This window comes from Cyanistes caeruleus, chromosome 20 (genome assembly GCF_971803275.1).
Source record: "Cyanistes caeruleus chromosome 20, bCyaCae1.hap1.1, whole genome shotgun sequence".
Classification (NCBI taxonomy): domain Eukaryota; kingdom Metazoa; phylum Chordata; class Aves; order Passeriformes; family Paridae; genus Cyanistes; species Cyanistes caeruleus.
This window is the reverse complement of record NC_141720.1, coordinates 1,266,749-1,289,319: the sequence shown is the minus strand read 5'-3', so window position 1 is coordinate 1,289,319 and position 22,571 is coordinate 1,266,749. Positions and strand designations below refer to the sequence as shown.

General features: G+C 54.8%; 3 protein-coding genes across 7 annotated transcripts; 1 reads left to right on the top strand and 2 right to left on the bottom strand.

Annotated features, from left to right (window-relative positions):
• Positions 1-376: 376 nt before the first annotated feature.
• On the bottom strand, positions 377-11,558 carry TOR4A (torsin family 4 member A). Of its 3 annotated transcripts, none has more exons than XM_023938063.2 (3): positions 7,447-7,563; positions 6,848-7,068; positions 377-3,237 (listed from the first exon to the last, which is right to left on the bottom strand). In XM_023938063.2, the coding sequence occupies exon 3, from the start codon at positions 3,196-3,198 to the stop codon at positions 1,525-1,527; it is 1,674 nt and encodes a 557-aa protein (XP_023793831.1). In that variant the 5' UTR covers positions 3,199-3,237; positions 6,848-7,068; positions 7,447-7,563; the 3' UTR covers positions 377-1,524. The 3 variants fall into 3 exon arrangements, with proteins under 3 accessions (XP_023793831.1, XP_023793833.1, XP_023793834.1); XM_023938065.2 differs by having other exon boundaries at positions 6,860-7,068; positions 7,447-7,559; XM_023938066.2 differs by lacking the exons at positions 6,848-7,068; positions 7,447-7,563 and adding an exon at positions 11,315-11,558.
• An 873-nt stretch (positions 11,559-12,431) lies between these two features.
• ANAPC2 (anaphase promoting complex subunit 2) lies at positions 12,432-20,575 on the bottom strand. Of its 3 annotated transcripts, none has more exons than XM_086858656.1 (13): positions 20,171-20,575; positions 18,707-19,329; positions 17,984-18,116; positions 17,280-17,454; positions 17,050-17,169; positions 16,470-16,587; positions 16,212-16,393; positions 15,935-16,076; positions 15,129-15,204; positions 14,371-14,574; positions 14,097-14,226; positions 13,577-13,812; positions 12,432-12,871 (listed from the first exon to the last, which is right to left on the bottom strand). In XM_086858656.1, exons 1-13 carry the CDS (start codon positions 20,234-20,236, stop codon positions 12,659-12,661), a joined length of 2,418 nt encoding a protein of 805 aa, XP_086714782.1. In that variant the 5' UTR covers positions 20,237-20,575; the 3' UTR covers positions 12,432-12,658. The 3 variants fall into 3 exon arrangements, with proteins under 3 accessions (XP_086714782.1, XP_086714781.1, XP_086714783.1); XM_086858655.1 differs by having other exon boundaries at positions 20,024-20,236; XM_086858657.1 differs by lacking the exon at positions 20,171-20,575 and adding an exon at positions 19,470-19,808.
• On the top strand, positions 20,228-22,204 carry LOC147649681 (uncharacterized). The gene is made up of 3 exons (XM_086858659.1): positions 20,228-20,319; positions 20,397-20,596; positions 21,982-22,204. Exons 1-3 carry the CDS (start codon positions 20,268-20,270, stop codon positions 22,102-22,104), a joined length of 375 nt encoding a protein of 124 aa, XP_086714785.1. The 5' UTR covers positions 20,228-20,267; the 3' UTR covers positions 22,105-22,204.
• The last annotated feature ends 367 nt before the right edge of the window (positions 22,205-22,571 follow it).

Here is a 22,571-nt window from a genome sequence, read left to right as displayed (position 1 = left end):
GTCCCTGAGTTGTTCCTTGTCCAGGATAAAACCATCCCAAATGTCTTTGCAGTAAGCTAAGCTCACTGCTTAAGTTAAGCTCTCTTAACTCAGGTCCCACACGTCGGTTTTTGGGGACATTTGAATTTCAGAGGTGGCTTGGATGGAGGAGCTGTGCAGCACCCAGCTTTTGGCACTGCTGCACTGTGTGGGTTTGGGATTGGGCTTACCTGGAGCACACCTGGAGCTGCTGCACCCACACTGCAAAAAATGCACCACAAAGCTCTGGCCTTGCTCCCAACCCGAGTCACTGGGAAGTACAGGCATGGCAGTGCAGCCACATGGCTCCAGAAGGGAAATCTGAGAGGAAATCCACATTTCAGTCAAATGAAAGAAATGTACTTTCAATTATTTTATTCAGGATAGTTTGGGTTTATTCCTGACAATAGCTCTGGAAGCTGGAGCATGTGACAGAGTCTTTGGAGACCAGCAATTAGAAAGAGGTGAATCAAGCCCCCAGTGCAAACATCCACGGGGCTTCTTGCCTGGGAATTCACAGCAAGCTGCAGAAATCTTGTACAAAACCACAACCTGAGAAAACAATTTCATAAATACCTGCTCAGTTTTGCTCAAAACATGGCTGTGTGCTCCTCCCGAGCTGCCCCCAGGCCACATCTCACCTGGGGCTCAACAGCAAACAGCTTCTTCTTGGCCTCTCAGCACTGGGAACAAGCCCAGGATTCCCACCCCATCACCCAAACTCCTTCCCAGTGTGTGCTGCTCAATGTCCACCAATTGCTGCTTTGGGCTTTCTAGATAAAGACTGACCACGGTGATGTGTCCCCAGAGGGGAAAAGCAGAAGAGCTCTGAGGATGAGGAACAATCCAGAGGTTATTTCTGAACCATCTGGCACAGCTCAGCAGTCTTTGAGGCGAGCCCAAACACACCTGCAGGGCAGAAATCTCACTGCAGGTGCCAAAGGTGAGCTCAGGGATGAGCTCAGAGGAGCAACAGCTCAGGAACAGGTCCAAAAACATCTCCAGAGGATGTGGTCACGTAGGAGCTGAGGAAGGCAGGGCTCTGGGTGCCTGCACATTTTGGGGGGACAGAAGCCACAAACTGTCCCAGTGCCAGGACCAAGAAGAGCAAAGAGCTGTGAGCCAGGGCACAGTGAGACACACAAGGTGACAAATTCTACAGGGGCAGTGACCCAGGGATTGTTCCATCCTATTTATACCCTGCAGCTTTTGATGCCTCCTCAAAACTCCTTAATGACAAGAATCCCAGATGAGAATGTCAGGAACAAAGCATCTTGCAGTTATTGGGAGGTGGCTCTGGCTTCCTTGCCCTTCCTTTTTCACAGGACATCAGGAAAAATTGATCTGGAGAAGAGGGACCAGGTTGTCCAGGCTGCCACCCCTCTGCCTGGAGCAGGGCAGAGCCATTGCAGGCTCAGAAAGGACTCCTTGAGCACGTAACACGCTCCTCATGAGCACAGAACTTCCCAAATCCTGAGAGCAGGGCTTGGTCTCTGCAGTAAATCCCTACAGGAGGTTGACTTTGGCCACAACCTGCTTGCAGCCCATGCTGGAGTACTGCTTGTCCCCTGTAGTGTAGTAACTGAGCTGATTTGCCAAATTTTCAATGTGCTTCTGGTCGGGATAGAGCCCCTCCCTCCTCATCTGCTCCAGGAAGCAGTTTATGACGTGAGACTTCTCCAGGAGCACAAAGGGGATGATGTCTGCAGCCTTCCACAGAGGGTGGACACCGACCAGGACCGGCTGGATGACGCTCAGCAGCTCCTCAGCTCCCCTTTGCTGATGCAGGAGCTCAGTGGACGCATTCTGGAGAACGAACTTGGTGATTTCAGCACCTCCCAGGTTGCTTATTAAAATGTAGATGGCATTGAGGAACTCGTTGGTTTGGTTGGGTTCAAAGAATCGGCCGAGAGTGTCCAGCAGGACGGGGGACATGAGCTCAACCTCATCCAGAATAAACAGCGGGGTCTTTTCCTCTATTTCAGCTCTGGTAACCATGTCAGAAATCTTCTTGGACAGATCAATTTCACAGGTGAGGGGAGCCACCCCGCTGGGGCAGTGATGCATCACAAAATACTGGAGCACAAAGTCATTGGCCATGACAGAGCGAAAATGTTTGGCCAGCACCCAGCCCACGTGGCTCTTCCCAACCCCTGCTGGGCCATTCAGGGAGATCACCAGAGGCTTGTTGTGGATGTGGGTAGCCAGGTAGTCTTTCAGTAATTCCACAATACTTTCCACAGCAGCCTTCTGCCCAAATACTTCCCGGTGCATGGTTTTCTCCAAACCATCCAGGTCGTATTTTTGGAGGTTATCATCCAGGTTCTCTATTGCATTGAGAATCTGGAAGAAGATAATGGCAATGAGCAAGAGGAGGCAGCGCTTTGCCTTGCTCTTCTCCTCTGCTGGGAGGTATTTCTTTGTTTTATCGGGGTACAGGACCATCCTGGATTTCCTCCGGCTCTTTTTCCGCCTGCACTTTTTCACGGAGTAATGTTCCACAGACGTGTCAAAGGTGAAGTACTGGGAGCTCTCAAAGCCAGACTGGTTAAAGAAGGACATGGAAGGGCTGTAGAGGGAAGTTCTGCCCAGGGACAGCTGCCTTTGAAGCAGCCTGGTGTGGACAAACTCAGCAGACTTTTCCCGAGGGAGCTCCAGGTGCAGACGGCTTTTCTTCAGCCCCCTGTAGCAGCGGCGCAGGCGGACGATGGCCCGTAAGGGGGAGGAAATAGAAGTTATTTTCTTGGAAGCAGAGGGGATTACAGCATCTGGTGCTTCCTCTGCGTCGCTCTCAGAGCAGGACGCCTCTTCTTTCGCGTCACAGGGCATTTCCCCTTCCCCATCGCTGTCGGTGATGGGAATCTTCCCTTCCTCGTCGCTGTTGGTGATGGGAATTTCCCCTTCCCTGTCGCTGCCAGCGTCAGGAATTTCCTCTTCCCCATCACTGCCAGTGCTGGGAATCTCCCCTTCCCCGTCTCTGTCGCTGCCCAGCATCTCTCCCTCCACGCTGCCCTCGCTGCTGGCAATGCCTGGGTCACAAGGAGCCTCTTCTTTTGTGCTGCTCTCAGCACAGGGCACCTCTCGTGCTCCAGACGTGTCTCCTGTGGGATTGCTCTCCACCCCCAGATCCCTGAGGACACTTTTTCCATCCACCTCAGAGCAGGGCAGCTCTTCCTCCATCTCATCTGGTTCTTACAGCCCGTTCACATCATCTTCTTTCTAAAAATAAAAGGAATGATGCAAAATCAACCTTCCTAACATCAGGAAGTGATGAATAACAGTGGAATTAGACAGAAATTCCCCTTTCTAATGGGCAGAAACCTGCAGCAATCAGGTGGCTGAGACTTCCAGACCTAAGCTGACTTTCTGGAAGATGGGACAGATATGCAAAACTACAGATGAAATTCGGTGTCAGTTCATGCAAGTTGATGTTGTAACACAAACCAAACACCGCCTTCAGATGCAGAAGGGAAGGTCAGAGCTGGCTGGGGCCAAGGGCAGAGGCTCTGCTGTGAGAGGGAGGACAGCAGGACAGCAGGACAGACTGAGCCATGCTGTGAACCACGGCTGCCCGCTCCTCTTTCCCTACACCTGCTAAATTTAAGGAAGGCAGGGAGCCCCACCTCTGTGCCAGCACATGCACACAGGCACGTACACACCCTGTGGGGAGTCCCTGGCTCACCCACGGACACCTCTGGGGCTGTGGCAGTGACTCGCTGCCGTCCCTGCTGCGGTGGCACCTCCAGGCAGGATTTTCCTGGCTGTGCTGATGGATGTGCCTGGCAGGGAGGGGAGACCAGAGCTGCCCCTGGATGGGGAGCCACTTCCATCAGCCATCCTTAAAAGAATCCACACTGGGTCTTGCCAAAAGCAGCAGGGCTCTGCAGAGGACAGGGAGGACTGGGAGTTTGTTATTAACTCGCTCCAGCTCAGCAGGAAGCCACCAACCTGCACAAAGTCACGCTCTGGACAAGCTTTTACTTCCCCTGTGCAAAGCGGCCTCCGTCACCCAGCGAGCCCCAGGGCAGCCCAGGAGCTGGGTGGGAGCCACAGGCACTGGGAAATGCTTCCTCTGCCTCCCTGCTTCACCCCACAGCCCTCCTGGCTGCTCTCAAACTCAAACCTTCGCTCCCACTCCCTGCGCAGGTTGGTTTCGGGACCGTGAGCCGGACCTGCCACTGCTGTGCTGCAATTAACCCCGAGTGCTAATTGCTGACCTGATTCCTGACCCCGTGCAGGGTTTGGTGTGCAGAGGCAAAACCAGCCAGGCGGGATCTGACAGGGAAGGGCTGAGGTGGCAGCAGGAGGGAGGGCTGGATGCCACCACGGCTGCGATGCCACCCAAAGGATGGCACTGGGAGCCCTGGGCTGTCCCCACCGCAGTCACAGCTGTGCCCCTTCTCCACCCTGCATCCCTCACTCAGTGCCTGCAGCTCCCCAAAGGGACAAAGCTGTCCCCAGAGCCACTGGGGAACAGCCCCTGCAGCTCACACAGACCAGGGATGAGAAAAACCTCCAGGCACTGACAAACATCCCCACAAACACAGGGTGAAGCTTTCTCAGCCCCAAGCCCTTGCAGGTGAAGAGGGGGTTGGTTAAATGCCAGGGGAGAGGCTATGGAAATTTACAGGAAAAGTTTTGGAGAACAGAAGGATCACAGAATTGTGGAATAACTATGGCTGGATGGAACCTTCAAAGAGCATCTTGTTCCAAACCCCTGCCACTGGCAGGGACACCCTCCACTAGCCCAGATTGCTCCAAGCCCCGACCAACCTGGCCTGGGATGTTTCCAGGGATGGGGCAGCCACTCTGGCAACCCCTGCCAGGGCCTCACCACCCTCATTCTAAGAAACTTCCTTGTATCTACTCTAAAGCCACTCTCTTCCAGTTTAAAACCATCACCCCTGTCATAACAGGACCTGCTGAAAATTCTCTCTCTCTCTCTTTGTCACAGGCTCCCCTCGAGGCCTGGGAGGCTGCTCCTGGCAGGGAAACACAGGACACCCCAAGCACTCCCCATGGACATTTCCAGGCCACAGCCAGGCACTGCTGCAGCTGAAACACGAAGTGATTTGGCTGCTCACAGCCCAGAGCCTGCTCTCCTGCTCCCTGTCCATGCAGAGAGCCCAAGGCTCCCACAAGACCCGTGGGGAATGGTGAGGACTGAGCGCTCACCAGCTGGGAGATGTTCAAAATCCTCCTTCCCAAAAGCCCACCAGCACATCCATCCCAGCAGTGTGGGATGCCCAACCCTCCAGATGAGCCGAGCAAGGCAGGGTGGAAGGACAAAACCCCATCCTGAGCAATGAATCTGTCCAGTCATGAATATAATAAGCCTATTAATGCCATGACTCAGTCCCTAATACCTGCTGGTATTTACAGAGGACTGGAAGTTTCTAAGAGCAGCCCCTGCACACTCAGTGTCAGGTCAGGGCAGGGCAGGAGGCTGTGCCAGCCTGCAATGATGCAATTTTGGCAGCTTAATTTAATATTTGGTGAAAACAACAGAAAAAAAGAACCCAGGAATTTGGGTTTCAGCATCCCAGTGCTCATGTAAACACTGCTGATTGCTATTCTGTGCTGAGCCTGGACACCACAGGAAAACTCGCTCTTGGAAACACTCCTGGGAAGCCTCCAGCCCTCCTGCTGTAGCTCCTGCAGTGTTTGCATTCGTGCACCCTGCTGCTCCAAAACAACGTTTCCACAACAGAGGAGCCTGTGTGGGCAGCTGGAGGCGGCCTGGGAGAGGGCAGCAGGATGGGGACAGTCCCCAGGCAGGCAGCAAAGGGCCCTGATGGCAGGAGAGGACAGCAGAGAACCGTGGGGTTGGTCAAAAGCACCCTCGGCTGGGGAGGCTGCACCTCTCGGGATGGGCAAAGCTGCCTGGAAAAGGGAACAGCTGGGAAATCCTAAATATTGATCCCCTCACCCCCAGCTGGAGCCAAACCCTCCACCCAAAAGGGAGCATTTCCATGGGGAAGGGGCTCGAAGCTGTGGATAAAGGGGTGAGGGGCTGGGAGGAGAAGCCCGGGGTGCGGGCACGGCTCCGCTCGGGAAGAAGCTGAGCTTTGATCCCCAGGGTGACAGCGGGGACAGCCAGCAGCCCTCCCTGACAGCCTGCTGGCCACCAAACCCCACCAGCCCAGCCAAGGGTCTGCCAGGCCCCAAAGGCAAGAGGAGAAGGACAGAGAGAGGAGGGGATGAGCCTGAAGCATCCCAAACCAGCGGGAGCATCCTTGGAAAAGCGGCGGAAAGGAGAGACCGGGGATGGAGGGGATGGATGGAGGGGACGGATGGAGGGAGGGGATGGATGGAGGGGATGGAGGGGATGGAGGGGATGGAGAGGATGGAGAGGATGGAGGGGATGGATGGAGGGGATGGAGGGGATGGATGGAGGGGATGGATGGAGGGGATGGAAGGGATGGAGGGAGGGGATGGATGGAGGGAGGGGATGGAGGGAGGGGATGGAGGGAGGGGATGGAAGGGATGGAGGGGATGGATGGAGGGGATGGATGGAGGGGAGGGATGGAGGGGAGGGATGGAGGGGAGGGATGGAGGGGAGGGATGGAGGGGAGGGATGGAGGGGATGGATGGAGGGGATGGATGGAGGGGAGGGATGGAGGGGAGGGATGGAGGGGAGGGATGGAGGGGAGGGATGGAGGGGAGGGATGGAGGGGATGGATGGAGGGGATGGATGGAGGGGATGGATGGAGGGGATGGATGGAGGGGACGGATGGAGGGGAGGGATGGAGGGGAGGGATGGAGGGGATGGAGCCGGGGGTGCCCTGGGGACTCCCGAGGGGTGGGGACAGGACAGGGGAGCCGATACCAGCGCAGGTACCCGCGGTGTCCCCTCGCTCTCCGGGCTCGGGCGGGCCGGCAGCTCCGGTGTGGCCGCTCTCATCCGCACAGAAAGCAGCTCCGGAGAGAGGAAATGGTGAGGAGGAGTGGCCCTGGGCGGCACTTCCTTCTCCCCGTGCCCTGGGATGGCCACTGGGGCCGCTCCGTGTCCCCCTCCCGGCCGGAGCCCTCCCCGTACCCAGGGAGCATCTGCAGAAAACAACCGCAGCTTTAAAACTTTTTCACCTACCTTCTGGCTTTTTTTATTAACTGTATTCTCTTTCTAAAATTCTGCAGCTCCTTCCCTCCCTTCAAGAAAACCTAAGGGTGGTTTAGTTTTTACGTGTGAAAATTGCTTTAATGCTACTTCAGTACCACAAAAGAAAAGCTCGGCTTTACCCAGAATCACAAACTTCAGTAAACAGAGAAGTTCATCGTCTTGCAAAAGTGGTAGGCTTTTGAACCAGGAGTAATAATTATTGTATTTCACTGAGTTCAGCTATATAGAGGCATTTAAAACGGGCCCTGACTATTCAATACTTAAGATACACGACAAGGAAATTACGCTTTGGAATTACATTTAAACACCTTCAGTGGTCTCTCTTCACCGTGTAAAAAAAGCCAGGGGACACAAAAAAAAATTATTTCAGCTCCTGCTATTCTCCAGCAGTTCCTTCCTGTCGTGTGTGTTTGCAAATCCTGCACAAACACAGGGTGAGCTCATCCCCCGACAAAAACATCCCCACCCTGGGGCTGGCATTGGGAACCGGCACCCTAAAGGTCAGAGCTGCCAGGAGGGGCTCATTTGGGCTGAGGAGGTGTTTGGGAGCTTCCCCTTGTCCAACAGGGAGAAAATCGAGTCAGTCTGAGGGGGAAGGAGTGAGTCCATAAAAAATAATGAGCCTGGAAAAATCCCAGCAAGTCCGGAGTGGTTTTTTGGATCCGGGCAGGTCCTGGCTGCTCCTGCTCTCCCAAAGCCCCTCGGGGACACGGGGACAGCCAGGGACACCTCTGGGACCAAGCTGTGCTGTGGGCACCAAAACTCCCCGGGGAAAGCGGCTCCATCCCTTCTGGGCAGGAGCTGCCGGGGCTTTCCTGGCCCAGCAGCACAAAGGTCCAGGCGGCTCCTCCTCACCTGCTCTCCTCTTCCCTCCGGTGCCACCTCTCCCCCGAGCTCACACAACCCGGCCCAGACTTTTTCCTCCGAAACAAACCCGTTTGGTAACTCCAGAGAAGCACAAAGTGAGCTCTTGCTGGTATTTCAAGCTCCTGGTTTTTGGTAGCCCTCGGCTGGAACCTGCACAGGAGCTGAAATAAGGAGGAACCCCCCGAATTTGAGGGGTTTTGGTGCATCGCTGATGCAGATCCCACCCTGGATGTGATGAACACAATTCCCCCCAACTTCAGGGGAGGGGATTCTCTGAGCAATCTCCCCAGGAAGGTGCCTCTGCTGTGGCCAGCGGGATTTGCCTACCAAATCCTTGCAAATGTGGGGATTTCTGTGCCAGGAAGGCACAGCTGGAGCTGCCCTCGGGCAGGGCTGACCTGAAGCACAAATCCCACTGTCAGGAGCTTGGCAGGTGTTTTGGGGGCAGCCACCAAGAGAGATGCTCTTCTGGCTAATTCAGGTTTTTGGAGGAGGAGCATCCCCCAAGCAGAGTGATGGTAACCATCAAAACCCCCCAAAACACAGAGCCCACCCCAAAGCTCTGGAAAATTCAGCATTAGAGAAGCAAGAAGGTGCCACCCCCACTCCTGCTTTGGGGAACTCCAGCACCCCAAATTGTTGGGGACAAGCTGTGGGGAGGGGACCCACTGGGGGGACATGCAGAGAGGTAATGTTTTAATGGGATTTTTTTGGGGGTGAGGATGCCTGCAGGTGAGGGAGGTGTACATGGGGGGCACATGGGGGCTTCAGGGCAGTTCATGGGGGCCATGTGGGAGCAAATTTGGGCCACCAGCCCTGTCCCCCCCCCCGTGTTCCCCCGGCTGGGCCCCACGGGGAGGAAACGGGTGCGGGGCCGGGATGGGGATGGGAGGTGCCACAGCCCTTCCTGCGGCCACGGATGCAAATCCTGCACAAACACAGCCTCTCCCACACGGGGAGAGAGGGAGAGAATGTGCCAGGGAGGGGGGACGGTGCCCTGAGCAGAGATTTTGGTACCAGCCTCTGAGTGGTACCCACTGCTTTGGGCACTTTGGGTTTGGTACCCACCAGGAGGCACCAATTTATGTTACAGCTTTAGGGTTTTCCTTCAAGTTTTGGAGGGTCATTCCCAGACCCAAAGGCCTTTTTTCCAAGCGTGGATTTACCCTTTTTGCAGTGTGAGTCCCCAGCTCCACAGCCACATCAGCTCTGGATTGGGCTGGGGGTGAATTTCTTCCCTTTTACATCACCCACCTTGTGCTGATGTGTCCTGAATTGCTGCTGATGATCCCTGAACCATCAACCCTTCTGAATCCTAAATCCAGTGGAAATTCCCTGGATGCATTCTTGGGGCCATCAAGCCAGACCCCTCACTCTTCCCAATCTCATTCTTAGCAAGAATTTCCAGGCTCTGTGAGCAGCTTTAACACATCCTAAATAACCCAAACAATTTATCCCTGGGCTGGGGAATGTCCCCCGCATCCTGCCTGGGTTATCGTGACCCTTCCAAACAGTTTATAAATAGATCAAGGTAAATGAGGGGAGTGCTCTGTGTCACAGGGTTTTTATATCTCATTCCTTGTTTTCGAGGGGTGCTGGGTCAGATGACCACTCCTAAAACCCGAGTTGAATCTGCTGCTTCTTTCTCCTCCAGCTGAGCTCCATCTGTACCTCGATAAAATGGTGAAAAAAAGGTAAAAGCTAAGAAAAATGGGTTTGGCAGGTTCAGCCCCTCATGTGCCAAAGGGAAGGTCTTGGCTGTGCTGTGAGGCACCATCCAGGCCCAGCACCAGGCAGGGGGAGAGGGCAGGGACCAGCTCACGCAGCTTTGGAGAACAGAAGGAGCACATCTCGGAAAAAAATGGGAAATTATATGGGAAATATCAGACAGCACTCTCCTGTCCCACCACCAGCATCCCCCAGGGCCACGGATATCACCTTGTGTTGGAGAAAATCACTGTAACACCTTCCCAAGGTCTGTATCATCACCAAGGGCTCTGCAAAACACCCCCAAAGAACTGGAGCCATTCCCAAGCATCCAAGGAGTAAAAAAAGAGTCCAAGGTCAGGCTGGACAGGGCTTGGAGCAGTCTGGGCTCGAGGAAGGTGTCCTGACCCATGAAGGGTGGAAGGAGATGAGCTTTAGGGTTCTTTCCAACCCAGGCCATTCTGTGAGTCTATGGTTCTACAATTTTATGTGCATTTCTGAGCTATAAATACGTTTTTCTTCTTTTCCTCTGGAGTGGGAGTGATTTGCAAAGCCCTGGGACTGCCCTGGCCAGCAGACACAGCTCCAGCCTGAAGCACAGCACAGCAAGTGGCAGAGGGAATAGCACAAAGCCTTTTTTTTCCCCTAGCTTCCTCTGTTCACCAAAAAAAAAAATCACATTTCCAGCTTGTTTCAATTAAGACTTCTGTATTCCATGAAGGCTGAAGCAGTCATTAAACCAGAATTTTTCCTGTTGTAACACTTTGGAACAGCCACACCACAGCTCAGCTGGTGGCTCTGGCTCTGCCACACCAGGACCTCCCACGGGCAGAGAGGTGACTCCAGGTCCCCTCAGTGGTGGCATCGCTCATCCTCCAGCTCAGGATGGACAAACTCCTCACAGCCCACAGGTCCAGCCCTTGGGCAGCGTGAGGGAGGTGGGAAGAGTCAGGATGGGAATGATGCTCATCCCCTGCCCTTCCACGGCACAGCCACAGCTTGGGGAGGGCTGGGAGTGCCCAGAGTGTGGGAATGCTGCTGGGATGGGGACAGGACACACTCACTGCCCCACAGCCCCTGCACTGGGGGTGAGGAAACACCACAGAGCAATGAATCCACCCGCACAACACGTAAATAAATCCATATTCTTGCATCCATAAGCAAAGCAGAGGCAGCCAAGGCCCTGAGTCACCCTGGGCTGTCCCAGCAGTGGCTCCGTGGTGAGTGGGGACAGCCCTGCTGCCAGCTCTGCTCCAAACTGGCAGCTGCTTTCATCTCCCCACATCAAAAGGAGCCTTTTTGCTGCCCTGTCACAGCCACAGCACAACCAGACACTCCTTGGGACACTCCTTGGGACACTCAGGGATGGGGCTGGCACACCCTGGGCTGGCAGGCACTGACCCCACTGACCCCCAGCCCTTCCACATCATTCCATGTGCTCAATGTTCTTTCATGAAAAAAAGGAAATATAACAAAGAAAAAGTGGAGAGAGGAAAGAAAGGGAAAGGGAAAGGAATCTTTGGCACTCAGGCATGGATGTCCATCCTTTCCCTGCTGTTGCCATCGTGGATTTGCTGTCCTTTGAGGGTTTTTTGGCTTTACCTGAAATAATCACAGGCTGGGGTTTATCCAGTTATCACCAGACTCTCTTCAGTACAGGGAACCTTTGTAACAGGATGCACCAGGTTCCCAGTGCCATCCTGGAGCAAAGTACCCCAGGGGATCAAGAAATCATGCTTTATCCACAGAGGAAAGCACCAAAGTACCCAAAGGGGAGAGAACTGCTGCACCCTGCTGCTGCTGGAGGGATGCCACAGGGATCTGTGGGCTTTAGGCACTGAAAAGCAAGGCTCAGTGTTAAATAGGGGGTGATTTCCATGTTCCACAGGTGTCTCACACACCTGGGTGGAAGGCCACACTCGCAGCTGCTCCCATGGCTCACCTGTGGCTCTGTTTAGTCTCAATTCCAGCTGCCACAGCACTCACAGGCTGGGACTGAAGACTCAGCAGAGGAGGAGAAGAACTCCTTGGGCTGTGGAAACCCATTGGTTGCTCCACAGAAAACATGTTTAGTAAAAGCCAGATTTTCCCAGCATGTTCCTCCTGATGAGCAAAACCCATGTGGAAAGCAGAACAGGACACCATGGAGCAGGGGTGTGATAGAATCCTGAAACTGCTCCAGAGCTGGCTGGGGGACAGTGTGCAACCAGGAGCTCTGGGATTATCCCCCCAATTTCCTCCTGTGCTGCCAACAGCCCTGCAGCTTCCCAGGACAATGTCCCCAAGGTGCTGGGACACACACAGGTACCTGTGCCAGGACAAAGCAATCCCACCAGGGCCTGGATAATCCACTGGATCTCCTCCAGGATTAACCAGCTTGCCCTGAAGAACTGCTACATCTCATCCATCTAAAGCATTCTTCATCCCACAATAAAATTATTCCACACAATTTAAGAGTGCCAAACAAGGGCACCCTGCAGTTTTCCCCAAGCCTTGGTTTTGGCCAGGGTCTCATTCATCACATCCAGCTCCAAGACACTGCTTTAGCCACACACAGAGCCCCAGACAGCAGCTGGAGCCAACAGCCCCCTCCCAAAACCTTCTGGGGCTGCACATGGAGACCCAAGGAAAGACAGACAGTGCCTGGCAGACTGGGGAGCTTCCTGCCTGCCCCTCCAGCATGGGGAGGTGCCAAGAGGAAAGAAAAGAGTTGACACCATTGGAAAAAGGAGATTTATTTATTAACTAGGGAGGTGGGCCCAGGCACTCACATGAGGGAGGGAGGAATGTGTGGAGCAGACCCAGACGTGGGGTGTCCAGGCTGCTGCTGAGCTGACAGCCATTTGGGGAAGGGGGTACAGAGAACCCCCAGCAGGACACTGAGGGCTGGTGGCACTCTGGAGCAGAGCTCAGGCACAGGCAGGAGTGCCCAGGGACACTGCCAGGTCAGTTACAGTTCTTGGGCAGGCGATAGACCCCCCCTGAGTAGATGAGCTGCTGGTCCCGGACCTTCTTCTGGAGGAATCCCTGCAGCTCCTGGATATCGATCTCAGTGACCACGGGGCCCGTCATCACAAACATCTTGAGCATGCTGTGAATCCTCTCCAGGGACAGGCTCTCCAGGTTGGTCAGCATGGCCTGGATGTACGTCCAGAAGAGCTGCAGAGGGACACAGGCCACAGTGAATGACTGACACTACAGCATAAAGCAAATATCCCAAAAACAAGGCAGGGATGCAGCTGGCACTAAGTTCTGCTCTCAGCCATGAGCACGGGGTCTTCAAACAGGGCATATCCAACAACAGCAGCAAAGTGCTGGGACACTGAGCTAGACAGTGGGATCTGACCTGCAGCACACACACGACCCTCTGTGGATGAACACCAGTATGACAATGCTGTGGTGCACAACACACACAGTATGACTCACGGGCAGGAAAGGCACTGGAAATGTCCAGGAACCACAACAGAGAGAAGGCAGAGATCCAGCTGTTAGTACTGGGTAAGTTTTTTTGGGCAGTCAGAAGTGCCAAAAAGTGTTGCTTGGGTGCATCCAAAGTAGTTATGGCTATTTTCAAACATGAAATCATGTCTCAGACTTTCTTTTTTTAAACTAAAAAAAAACCAATTTGGAGATTTCCAAATGGTTCCCTGACTCAGCAGCTGGGCACTTGTCTGGAGGGAAGGCTGTGATCCAGCATCAAAAGATTAACCAAGAGATACCCACTTCAAAACCCAAATGTTTGTGCTGGACTCGGCCACTTGCAGTGGAAATTGTGAATCCAATAGTGCAAACTGAATCCATCATCTCAATCAGATTCCCCAAACCCAAAACACAGGATGTTTGCATCACCACAGAGACAGGTACCTGCAGCTCCTCCTCCTTCTGGTCAGCCTGTGAGGCCATGGCAGAGTCCCCCTCCTCGTCACTGTCAATCAGAACAACTTTCTCCACCTGGTCCTTCTGCTCCTCCTCGATGACGGTGAAGGTGCCCTCGGGCTCTTCCCGCAGGACTCCCTGCTGCAGCCACAGCGTCATCTTCCTCTTCAGTGATGTCACGGGCACCTTGAGCACTTCACTCAGCTCTGTCAGCGTCCAGGTGCCTGCAGAGACCATGGAAATCAGACAGGAGATGGAGAACAGGACACTTTCCACACCCAAGCCTGCCAGGATTTGGAAGGAAGCTGGGTAAGGCAGGGGAGGCACTGCCAGAACAAGCAGAGGGATGCAGAGCTGTGGCCCTGCTGGGTGCTGGAAACCCTGTGGGAGAACCAAACCCATGCACCAGGTCTTGTTCATCCTGCCAGAGCTCTCAGAGCCTCCAGCTGCCCGAGGAACGTGTCTTTCCCACCCATGGAAGCACAGACAGGGGCTGCCCAGCGCTCACTCTTGGTCTGGAAGTGCAGGATGATGGCGGCGTGCACAGGAGACACGGACAGGGAGAGCGTGCGATCAGCCAGCTCCACATCCAGGCTCACCAGCCCCAGGTGGTACTTCCAGTTCAGGGTCCTCATGGCCTGGGAAAAGGGGGAAGCAGCTGATCCCAGCAGATCTCCCAGCAGGAACCACTAAGTGCTGGGTTATTGCCACCCCCACTGTAACAGCGTGGGCCAACCAGCAGCTAAAGGAGACTGGATAAAGGAGGGTTAAGCTGGGCTCACCTTTAGTTTCTCATACTTCTTGGAATACGCTTCCATGGCTTCCTTGACCTGCTCTGGAAGCTCCAGCTTCTCCTCTTTGAGTGGTGGCCAGAACTCACTGGACAGGATAACAGCCACAAGGCTGAAGGGAGGCCTCTCCTCCTCAGGGAGCTTCTCCTCCTCATCCCGAATGTTGGCGTTAATGCGCCGCGAGTCAGCCATGTCCTGCAACAGGCACAGGGCTCAGGGGGCTCCTTCCCTTCAGAGCCAGTGCTTCTGGCTTCAACAAGGTGAACAGTGTTCTCTCCAAAGGGTGATGGAAAGGATATGATCTCATGTGTATTCTACTTGGAAGTCTGCTACATACTCAGAAAAATTTGTGGGATGTTAGAGGGAGGGGTTATAACTCGACACTGCATCACTGGAGGCCTTCCACACCTGTGTTCTTCCCAGAGTGCTCCAAATGAATCAAACTCAAGAGTCCCACCCCCAGAGGAGCTGGACAAGCCCAGCTCTTCAATGCTAGGATACTGCAGGAAGGGCAGGAGAGACAGCAGCACCAGAGCAACCATTCCCCAGAGCTGATAATCCAACCCACAGGGCTTAAAAACAGACATGATTTAAATGCACTCCTGCCTGCCACAAATCAGCCCCTCTCTGGCATTCTGGAGCCCCCACTTTCCTAAAAAACCCTTTCTGGGTCACTCCTCAAGTCCCTCCCCTTCCCCAATGGGCTCAAACACACAGGACTTGAATTAAAATAAAATAAAAGGAGTTACTTTTAACATGACTTCACAGTAGTGCATCTGAGCTTCACCAAACCTCAGCTTCAGCAGCTCCACGTTCCGGATTTCCCTGGAAAGAGACACAGCAGGTCAGGCATGGGGCCCTCAGCAGGACAAACCTGGCTTGGCCTCCACCCCTCACCACACAGCCAAAAAAAAGAAGTCCCTGGCACAAGGATGCTCTTCCTAGGAAGCCTTGCAAGACACAGTGTCTGCCCAGGATGGCTCCTGGTACCCAAGGGAGGAACAGCCCCCTCCTCTAGGCCAGAAGCTTTTTAAAGACAGAATCCCAGAATGGTTCAGGCTGGAAGGGACCACTGGAGCTCATCCAGTTCCACCTCCCTGCTCAAGCAGGGTCCCCTGGAGCAGTCACTCAGGGTTGTGTCTAGATGGGTTTGGAATATCTCCAGGGAAGGAGACCTCACAGCCTCTCTGGGCTCCTGTTCCACTCCTCAGTCACCTCTCCTTACAGCAAAGCTCTTCCTCGTGTTCAGGTGGAGCTTTCTGTATTTCAGAAAAACACATCTCCCATCCCTTCCACTTGAGGGGCCATCAACATGTGGGACGGAGCTAAGAGCATGTCAGTGTCTCCAAATTCCTACTCTAACACAAGCCAAGGGCAGGACTGAGCATGGAATTCTAGAGACAAAGCTGCAAAGCAAACAGCCAAAGGCACTCCTGGCTGCACAAACAGCCACTGACAGGACTGAGTCTGAAAGTTCTACCCTTCAGACAGCAGGTAAAAGAAAACTCAGGTGATTTTTCCAGGGAAGCCCTGGCTGTGGGCGCTGGGGCCTCACCTCTCAGCGCTGTAGTTGAACTGGTGCAGCAGCCGGTCAGCCAGCAGCGTGCGGTACTCGTTTATGAACAGGTCCTTGCTGCCGTAGATGCTCACCAGGAGGCTGATGATGTCTGAGGAGCGACGCTTGGAGCTCGATTTCCCTGGTGGAATCCAGTGTGAGATTAACAGGGACCTGCCCCAGCCCAGCTCCAGAGGAGCAGCAAATGAGCTGCTGAAGGCTCCAGCCCACCAGGGAAAACAGCCGGCTGCCAGGACTGCTGGGCTCAGCATCTCACCTGGATCTGCATCCACTGGGTCAGGAACCCAGTCCCCTGGCTCTGAGATGTCATCATCACTCTCCTGGCCATTCTCCAGGGTCACTGGGTCAGCTTTGGAGAGCTCGTTTGCCAGGTCACCCGAGCCCTCAGCATCCCCCGTGAGACCGGCCACGATCTGCCGCACCGTGTCCTCCCGAGTCCTGCCAGCAGCAACGGAAACGGAGCAAATGAGGGGAGGGAAAGGGGATGTGTCAGACTGCCCCACACTCCTCCTACCTCAGGTACTTCCTGATGGGCTCACAGGCAACTTCCAGGATAACCATGGAAGGGTCCAGCTCCCGCAGGGCTTTGATGGCCGAGATATACAGAGTGATGATGTCAGAGGTGTTGACTCCTGCAGGAGAGGAGCAGGAGTCAGAGTCCTGCAGCACAGAATAATGGCTTGGATAGAAGGAGTTTGGATGGTCCAAGCTCTCTGTTCTATCTGTGGTGTGGGAAGAGGAGGGCTTTGCTGCCCTACTGCCCAAGGCAATGGGGCAGATCAGATCCATGTGCCTGAGAAACCAGTTTTGAGCATGAATGGAGGCTCAGAGCTGAGCCCTGACAGTGCAAAGAAGCCTTTGCCTACCTGGACCGAAGCTAAACTTTGTGCTCCTGACCACAGTGTAAAAATGAGGCCAAAGGGGGTTGGGGGATGGCTGCTGCTGCCATGCCCACTGGAACATGAAGAATGTGTCATGGGCATGGTGACTGCCCCTCACTCCTCAAACAGGAAACCAGATCAGCTCCAAGTAGATCCCCACTCATGCCCAGGCTCCTCACAGTGTCAGGACACAGACAGGGATGTAAAACCCACCAGGATGCAGAAGTCTCATTTCCAGAGCATTCTTCAGGGAGCTCAGCAGCTGCTGTCTCTGGTTAGTCCTTTCCAGGCAGAATTTGAGGTCCTCCACAGCAGGCTTTGACTCTGGGAAATCTGCAAACCAAGATCACTGGATCAGGAGCAGTGCCAGGCTCGGAGGGGAGGCAGTGTGGCACATCAGAGAGCTCTCTCACCCACCCAGCCCCAGCCCACGGGTGAAGCACCTCGGATGATGCTGAAGAGCTCCTCGATGCGCATGCTGGCGTAGATGCGGTAGAAGAACCTCTGGACGTGGCAGCGCCAGCGTTTCAGGGTGCTGCTGGCTTCTGGGGAGGGCTGTGCCGAGGGGCCATCCTGCAGGAACACCCTGCTGAGCCACCCAATCACCTTCTCTATCCACTGCAGATGAAAGGGAGAAACAGATGTGAACACAGAGCTGGATGCCACATCCTAACCCACCCCAGCTGGCAGAAAGGGGCAGCTGGACCAGGACAGCATCACCCCCAGCTGCTCTTCAAATGTGCCCCAGCCTGGGTTGTAGCTGGGGAAAGCCCAGCTGAAAGAATTGGAACTTTAACTGAAGATGCAGGATATTCTAATTATGGTCTCACCTACACAGAGGGAGGGCCCTCTGCTGGCCAGGTGCTGATCTTGTGGTTTGTAAACAGCAACCACAGAAATTCCCTCATTACTACAGACATCACGAGGTGAAATGTGACAGTCCTTCATGCACAGGTCAGAGCAAACCTTCCCCTCCACAATCAGCCAAAATTGGGAGTTTTAGCCACCTCTCCTACCAGGCCTGCTGGAAGTCAAAGCCCTGGACCAGGTGTTTAAGTTGGAATCTGCTTTTAGCCTGTTGGCTAAAACCCAAAAAGAGCTGCACATCTCCCAGGGAGGACTCTCACTGCCCCCACACCTGCTTTACCTCTTGGAACTCGTTGAGGAAGGAGTGCTCGTACTCCCCGCGGCAGCGCTGCTCCATCCTCTCCTCGATCATCCTGTGCAAGATGGTGGTGACAGCGTCAGCGCTCACCCTCTCCAGCAAATTCAGCCGGCGGCTGCGGGCACAGGGACACCGTCAGGAACGTGTGGGGGCAAAGGCACCAGCAAATCAAGAAAATCTTATAGCTGAAGGCACCACCCTCCCTGTGCATTCCACAGAGGCAGGCCCAGCTCAGGCCACAAGCTCTGAGAGCCCACAGAGATGCGCTGCATGTGCAACACATGGCACGATTGCTATCCCATCTTCCTTACTGACATTATTTACAGCCATCAAAAGCCTTTTAATTTTAAAGAGTTTTCATAGAATCAGAGAATGGTTTGGGTTGGAAGAGACCTTAAAGATCATCTAGTCCAAAGCCCTGACATGGGCAGGAACACCTTGCACTAGTTTGCTTCTTTGTGGTCAGAGACCTCAGAGCAAGAGGAGAATATTCTCACAGCCAGGGGGGAGGAACGTTCTGTCTAAAGATCTGCTCTTGTTCAACCATCAGTTGAAAGCAGAAAGTCCATCTTGAGTTCTCTACCCACCACCATGACACAGCCTGACCTCACAGAGCTCCCCTTGTTCTCAATAAAACCTGCTGCTGCTCCCCATCCAGACTCCCCCTTGCCCTGAGTGACAGCCACCACCCCGTGAGATACCTACAGAATGTCATTGAGCTGCTGGAACTGTCCCATGGCTTCAGGGCACCAGCACTGCTCCCTCTTGCTGCTGCAGCCTGCACAGAGCTGGCCCTCTCCTCCGCCCTCCTCTGGGTCACTCTCCTGCTCGGGCTCACTCATGCTGCTCTCACACTCGTTCGTTCCATCCTCTCCTTTCTTCCACTGCCGCATGTATATCCTGAACGTGCGGCTGTAGAACTGCTGGATCATCTCCTGGAAGGATTTGGTCGTGGAGAAGAAGAGGATAGCTTTGAACATGGTGTAGACCTTCTCCTTCAGCGTCTGAGCACCTGTACCCAGGAGCAGGCCTGCTTTGGTCCACTGCTCCAGGAGCTCCAGGCTGTTCAGGTAGGGCTCCAGGCGGCACTTGAGCAGACTGAACGCGTCCAGGAGCAGCACTGCACACTGGGGCTCCTCAACCATGTTCTCATACTGGCTAATGCAGATCCAGAACTCGGGGGCGATATTCGCCTGCAGATCAGTCTGCAGCACCTCGATGAACCACTCCTCCACGATGGAGTGCAAGTCATAGCACTGCAGCACCTCCAGGGCTGCCCGGAGCTCGGCATCCTGCAGCGGCCCCGCAGCTTCAGCCCTCGGGGTTGCCTGGAAGTGGAGGGAACACAAGGTAAGCATTTGTTGGAGGACACTGGGACTCTGCTGCCAGGGATGCTGCTCCTCCATGGTGACCTGCCAGGGTCTCAGCCCACCGCTGGATGCCCAGCGCACCCTCCCAGGGCTCACACCCGCACACATCACTGCTGTCCCTGCTGGTGGCTGCTGCAGGACACAGCTGCTGGTGGGAATGCTGTGAGCCACCCTTGGGCACCCAAAATGCAGGGCTCTGGAGCAAAACCCTTCTTTGGCCAACACCAGTTCCATCAGACAGATGGGAGCAGAGCCATAGCACGGCCGGGCAAGCTGTGGCCTTTTGGTCCTGCTCCTGGTTGGGCTGGCAGGGAGAGGAGCGGCTGGACCCGCGGCCCTTCCCTGACAGTCCCCAGCAGCCACCACCCCTCGCACACCCAGGAGCTCCTTCCCCTCCTCCCCGGCCCCGGCAGCTCCGGCCGTTCCTCCCCTGGCCCGAGCCGTTCCTCCCCTGGCCCGAGCCGTTCCTCCCCTGGCCCGAGCCGTTCCTCCCTCAGCTCCGGCCGTTCCTCCCTCACCCCCGGCCGTTCCTCCCTCAGCTCCGGCCGTTCCTCCCTCACCCCCGGCCGTTCCTCCCTCAGCCCCGGCCGTTCCTCCCTCACCCCCGGCCGTTCCTCCCTCAGCTCCGGCCGTTCCCACCCGCCCCGCGGACCCAGAGCCGGCGAGGCCCGGCCGGGGAGGAGCCGAGGCCGGAGCAGCCGGGGGGCGGCGGCTCGGGCCTGCCCCGTGCCCGGCGGAGCGCAGCGACCCGTGAGGGCCCGCCCGGTCCCCGCTCGGAGCCCGCCCGGTCCCCGCTCACCAGCCCCAGCGCGGCGGGCGGCACCAGCGCGGTGCTGAGCGTGTGCCAGGCGGCCGAGAGCTCCATTCGGGCCGCAGGAAGGGGCGGAGCGGCGGCGATGAGCGGCACCGGGGCCGCGCTGCGGGGGCACCAAGAGGCGCTGCGGGAGGGTGAGCGGGGCCGGGCGGGCAGCGGGGCCGGGGGCCGGGCACGGGGAGCGGGCCCGTCTGACGGTGCCGTCCCGCAGGGCTGGCGGAGCTCCGCGCCCGGCAGAACGAGCTGAGCGGGCGGATCCGGGCCAAGGAGGTGGAGCGGAGCCGGCTGCAGGCTCGGCTCGCCCTGCTCTCCCGGCGCTTGTCCGACACCAGCGAGAGCCTGGCCGGGCTCCGGTCCGCCCGAGCCCACATCGCCCGCACCATCGCCGACATGGACACGGCCTCCGGGCAGGTACGGACAGCGAGCAGCGCTCAGGGCGCTCGGTGTGTTGAGACTGGAGGAGAGCCCAAGATTTAGTGTAGTTTCTTTTTGGTCCCTGTGTGTGTTACTGCCAGGCAGGATCTGCTTGATCCCCACAGACAGGGGCAGAGCTGTTCTGTATTACACACCAACAGCTTTTCGTTTTTTAAAAAAGGATCTTCCCAGCCTTTTTTCAGATGAGTAACAATCTTCCTCTTGGTGACCAGGCAGAGTTTGTGTCAGAAATACCCCTTCCCCCATTAGCTGCTGCCTAAATTCTCCTCCTGATTGCATTTTGGATGTGACCAGCTACTGTGTCAGCTCCTCTTCTGTCCCCAGGTCGGTGCTTTCCCCTGGCCATCACTTGTCAGATGAGGCTGGAGCTGTTTCCTCGACCTCCTTCAAGACCTGATGGTTTGAAGTGAAGGAGGAAACTTACATAAAAATTTAAAAGCTTAAAAACTATGTTGTAAGGTACACAAACCAACAGCCCCTTTAAAAAGAAACCTTACCTGAGATCCAAGTCACACCCCCAGCCTGCGGATGAATTTGTTTATTGAAATGAACTGAGACAGGAGGTGGAAGAAGGTGGTGAGGAGGAGATGCTGGTGTCCCACAGACAGAAAGTAACAGAGTTCCTTTCCTGTGGATGTACATCCCTGCTTTGTCACTCCTTGCTTCCTCCGGCACCTTGTCCTGTGGGGCACTTCCTCAGCTCCTCACTTGGTGATTTTCCACAAACTCAAAGGAACAGAGTTTTTTTGGGGGGACTATAACGATCACATTTGGTTACAGTTTGTCCACTGTGTTAAAATTTTTAACTGGTGAGATGGACAGGCAGAAAGGTCCCCTAAGTATGTTGTAGCCTAGAGCATAGGAAGCAGGGATATTAGATTATGTACACAGCAAGCTAAAAATGGGAGAAAATTAATAACAGATCTAATCTGCCATAAGGTCACTGTAGATTTAAGTTAGTCTTGAAGCCAGAAACCCAAAATATGCAGTTGTAACAGTGGAGAAGAGTTAAGACTGGGTCTGCTGAGCACAATTCAATGCTGATCTAAAAAACCCAAGTACCAAATCTCCCTTAAAAAAGCCCCCCAGACCAACCAAATACACCCCAGAATGCTTCAGGCAGTTCTCTGCCTAGTGCTCCAAGGCAGATAAATTGCTTAGGGCCTTTCATATTCAGAATATGAACACAAACCAGAAATTTTCCCACAGATATTCCCACAGTGAGGATAATAAATCACCAGGAACTGGAGGCTGAAGGGCTGGAGAACCCCTATTGCTGCAAGGCAGATCAGTTGAATTGGAAGGGAATTCATAAGAGAAACAGTTTATGTAAAAATAAGCTATTTTTATTTCTTTCCCAGATACTGGACAATTCTCAGACATTGCTAGATCTCCTGAAGGAAGAAATGGGGGATCTTGGTAAAGCCATTGAGCCACAAAGCACTTCATTAGGACCACGAGTACGTCGACAAAAGCATTCCTAAACTTTTTCTTCAGCCTGGAAAGTCCTGTTGGCCAGAGAGAGCTGCTGTTGTGGGACAAGGATGCCACACATTTAATAAAAGCCTTTGCATTGCAGAAGTACATGTTCCTTTCAGACGTGCTTTGGTATTAGTCAGAGATCCACTAAAGCTGATCCTCAAATGCTCCAGATCAGGGTAGGCATTTACAAAAAAAAAATACCCTTCATTTTAAGCACAGCCATCCTGAGGCACATCCCAGGAGGATGGGACAGCACTCACCCTGCTCTGCCCGCAGGGAGCTGGAGGACCCGGGCAGGGATTAGGACATGGAGCTGGGAAGTGCAAAGGAGTGCTCAGTGAGGTGTGAATCCCAGCTCCGAGGCAGAGCAGGATCACCGGGGGAAGGAGCAGAGAGCCAGCAGCACACTCTGCACTGCCACACCCCCGAGCTGTCCTGCCCACAGGGCTGCAGGCACAGAATTGGCTCC

Excerpts from the sequence above, each read along its gene's own strand:
- TOR4A (XM_023938066.2), bottom strand. The coding sequence starts at position 3,198 with ATGGAGGAAGAGCTGCCCTGCTCTGAGGTGGATGGAAAAAGTGTCCTC.
- ANAPC2 (XM_086858655.1), bottom strand. The coding sequence starts at position 20,236 with ATGGAGCTCTCGGCCGCCTGGCACACGCTCAGCACCGCGCTGGTGCCG. Across the intron at positions 17,455-17,983 it reads TCCTCAACGAGTTCCAAGAG|TGGATAGAGAAGGTGATTGG; the intron begins GTAAAGCAGGTG and ends TTTCATCTGCAG. Across the intron at positions 17,170-17,279 it reads GCTCTTCAGCATCATCCGAG|ATTTCCCAGAGTCAAAGCCT; the intron begins GTGCTTCACCCG and ends CTTGGTTTGCAG.
- LOC147649681 (XM_086858659.1), top strand. The coding sequence starts at position 20,268 with ATGAGCGGCACCGGGGCCGCGCTGCGGGGGCACCAAGAGGCGCTGCGG. Across the intron at positions 20,320-20,396 it reads CCAAGAGGCGCTGCGGGAGG|GGCTGGCGGAGCTCCGCGCC; the intron begins GTGAGCGGGGCC and ends GCCGTCCCGCAG. Across the intron at positions 20,597-21,981 it reads TGGACACGGCCTCCGGGCAG|ATACTGGACAATTCTCAGAC; the intron begins GTACGGACAGCG and ends TTTCTTTCCCAG.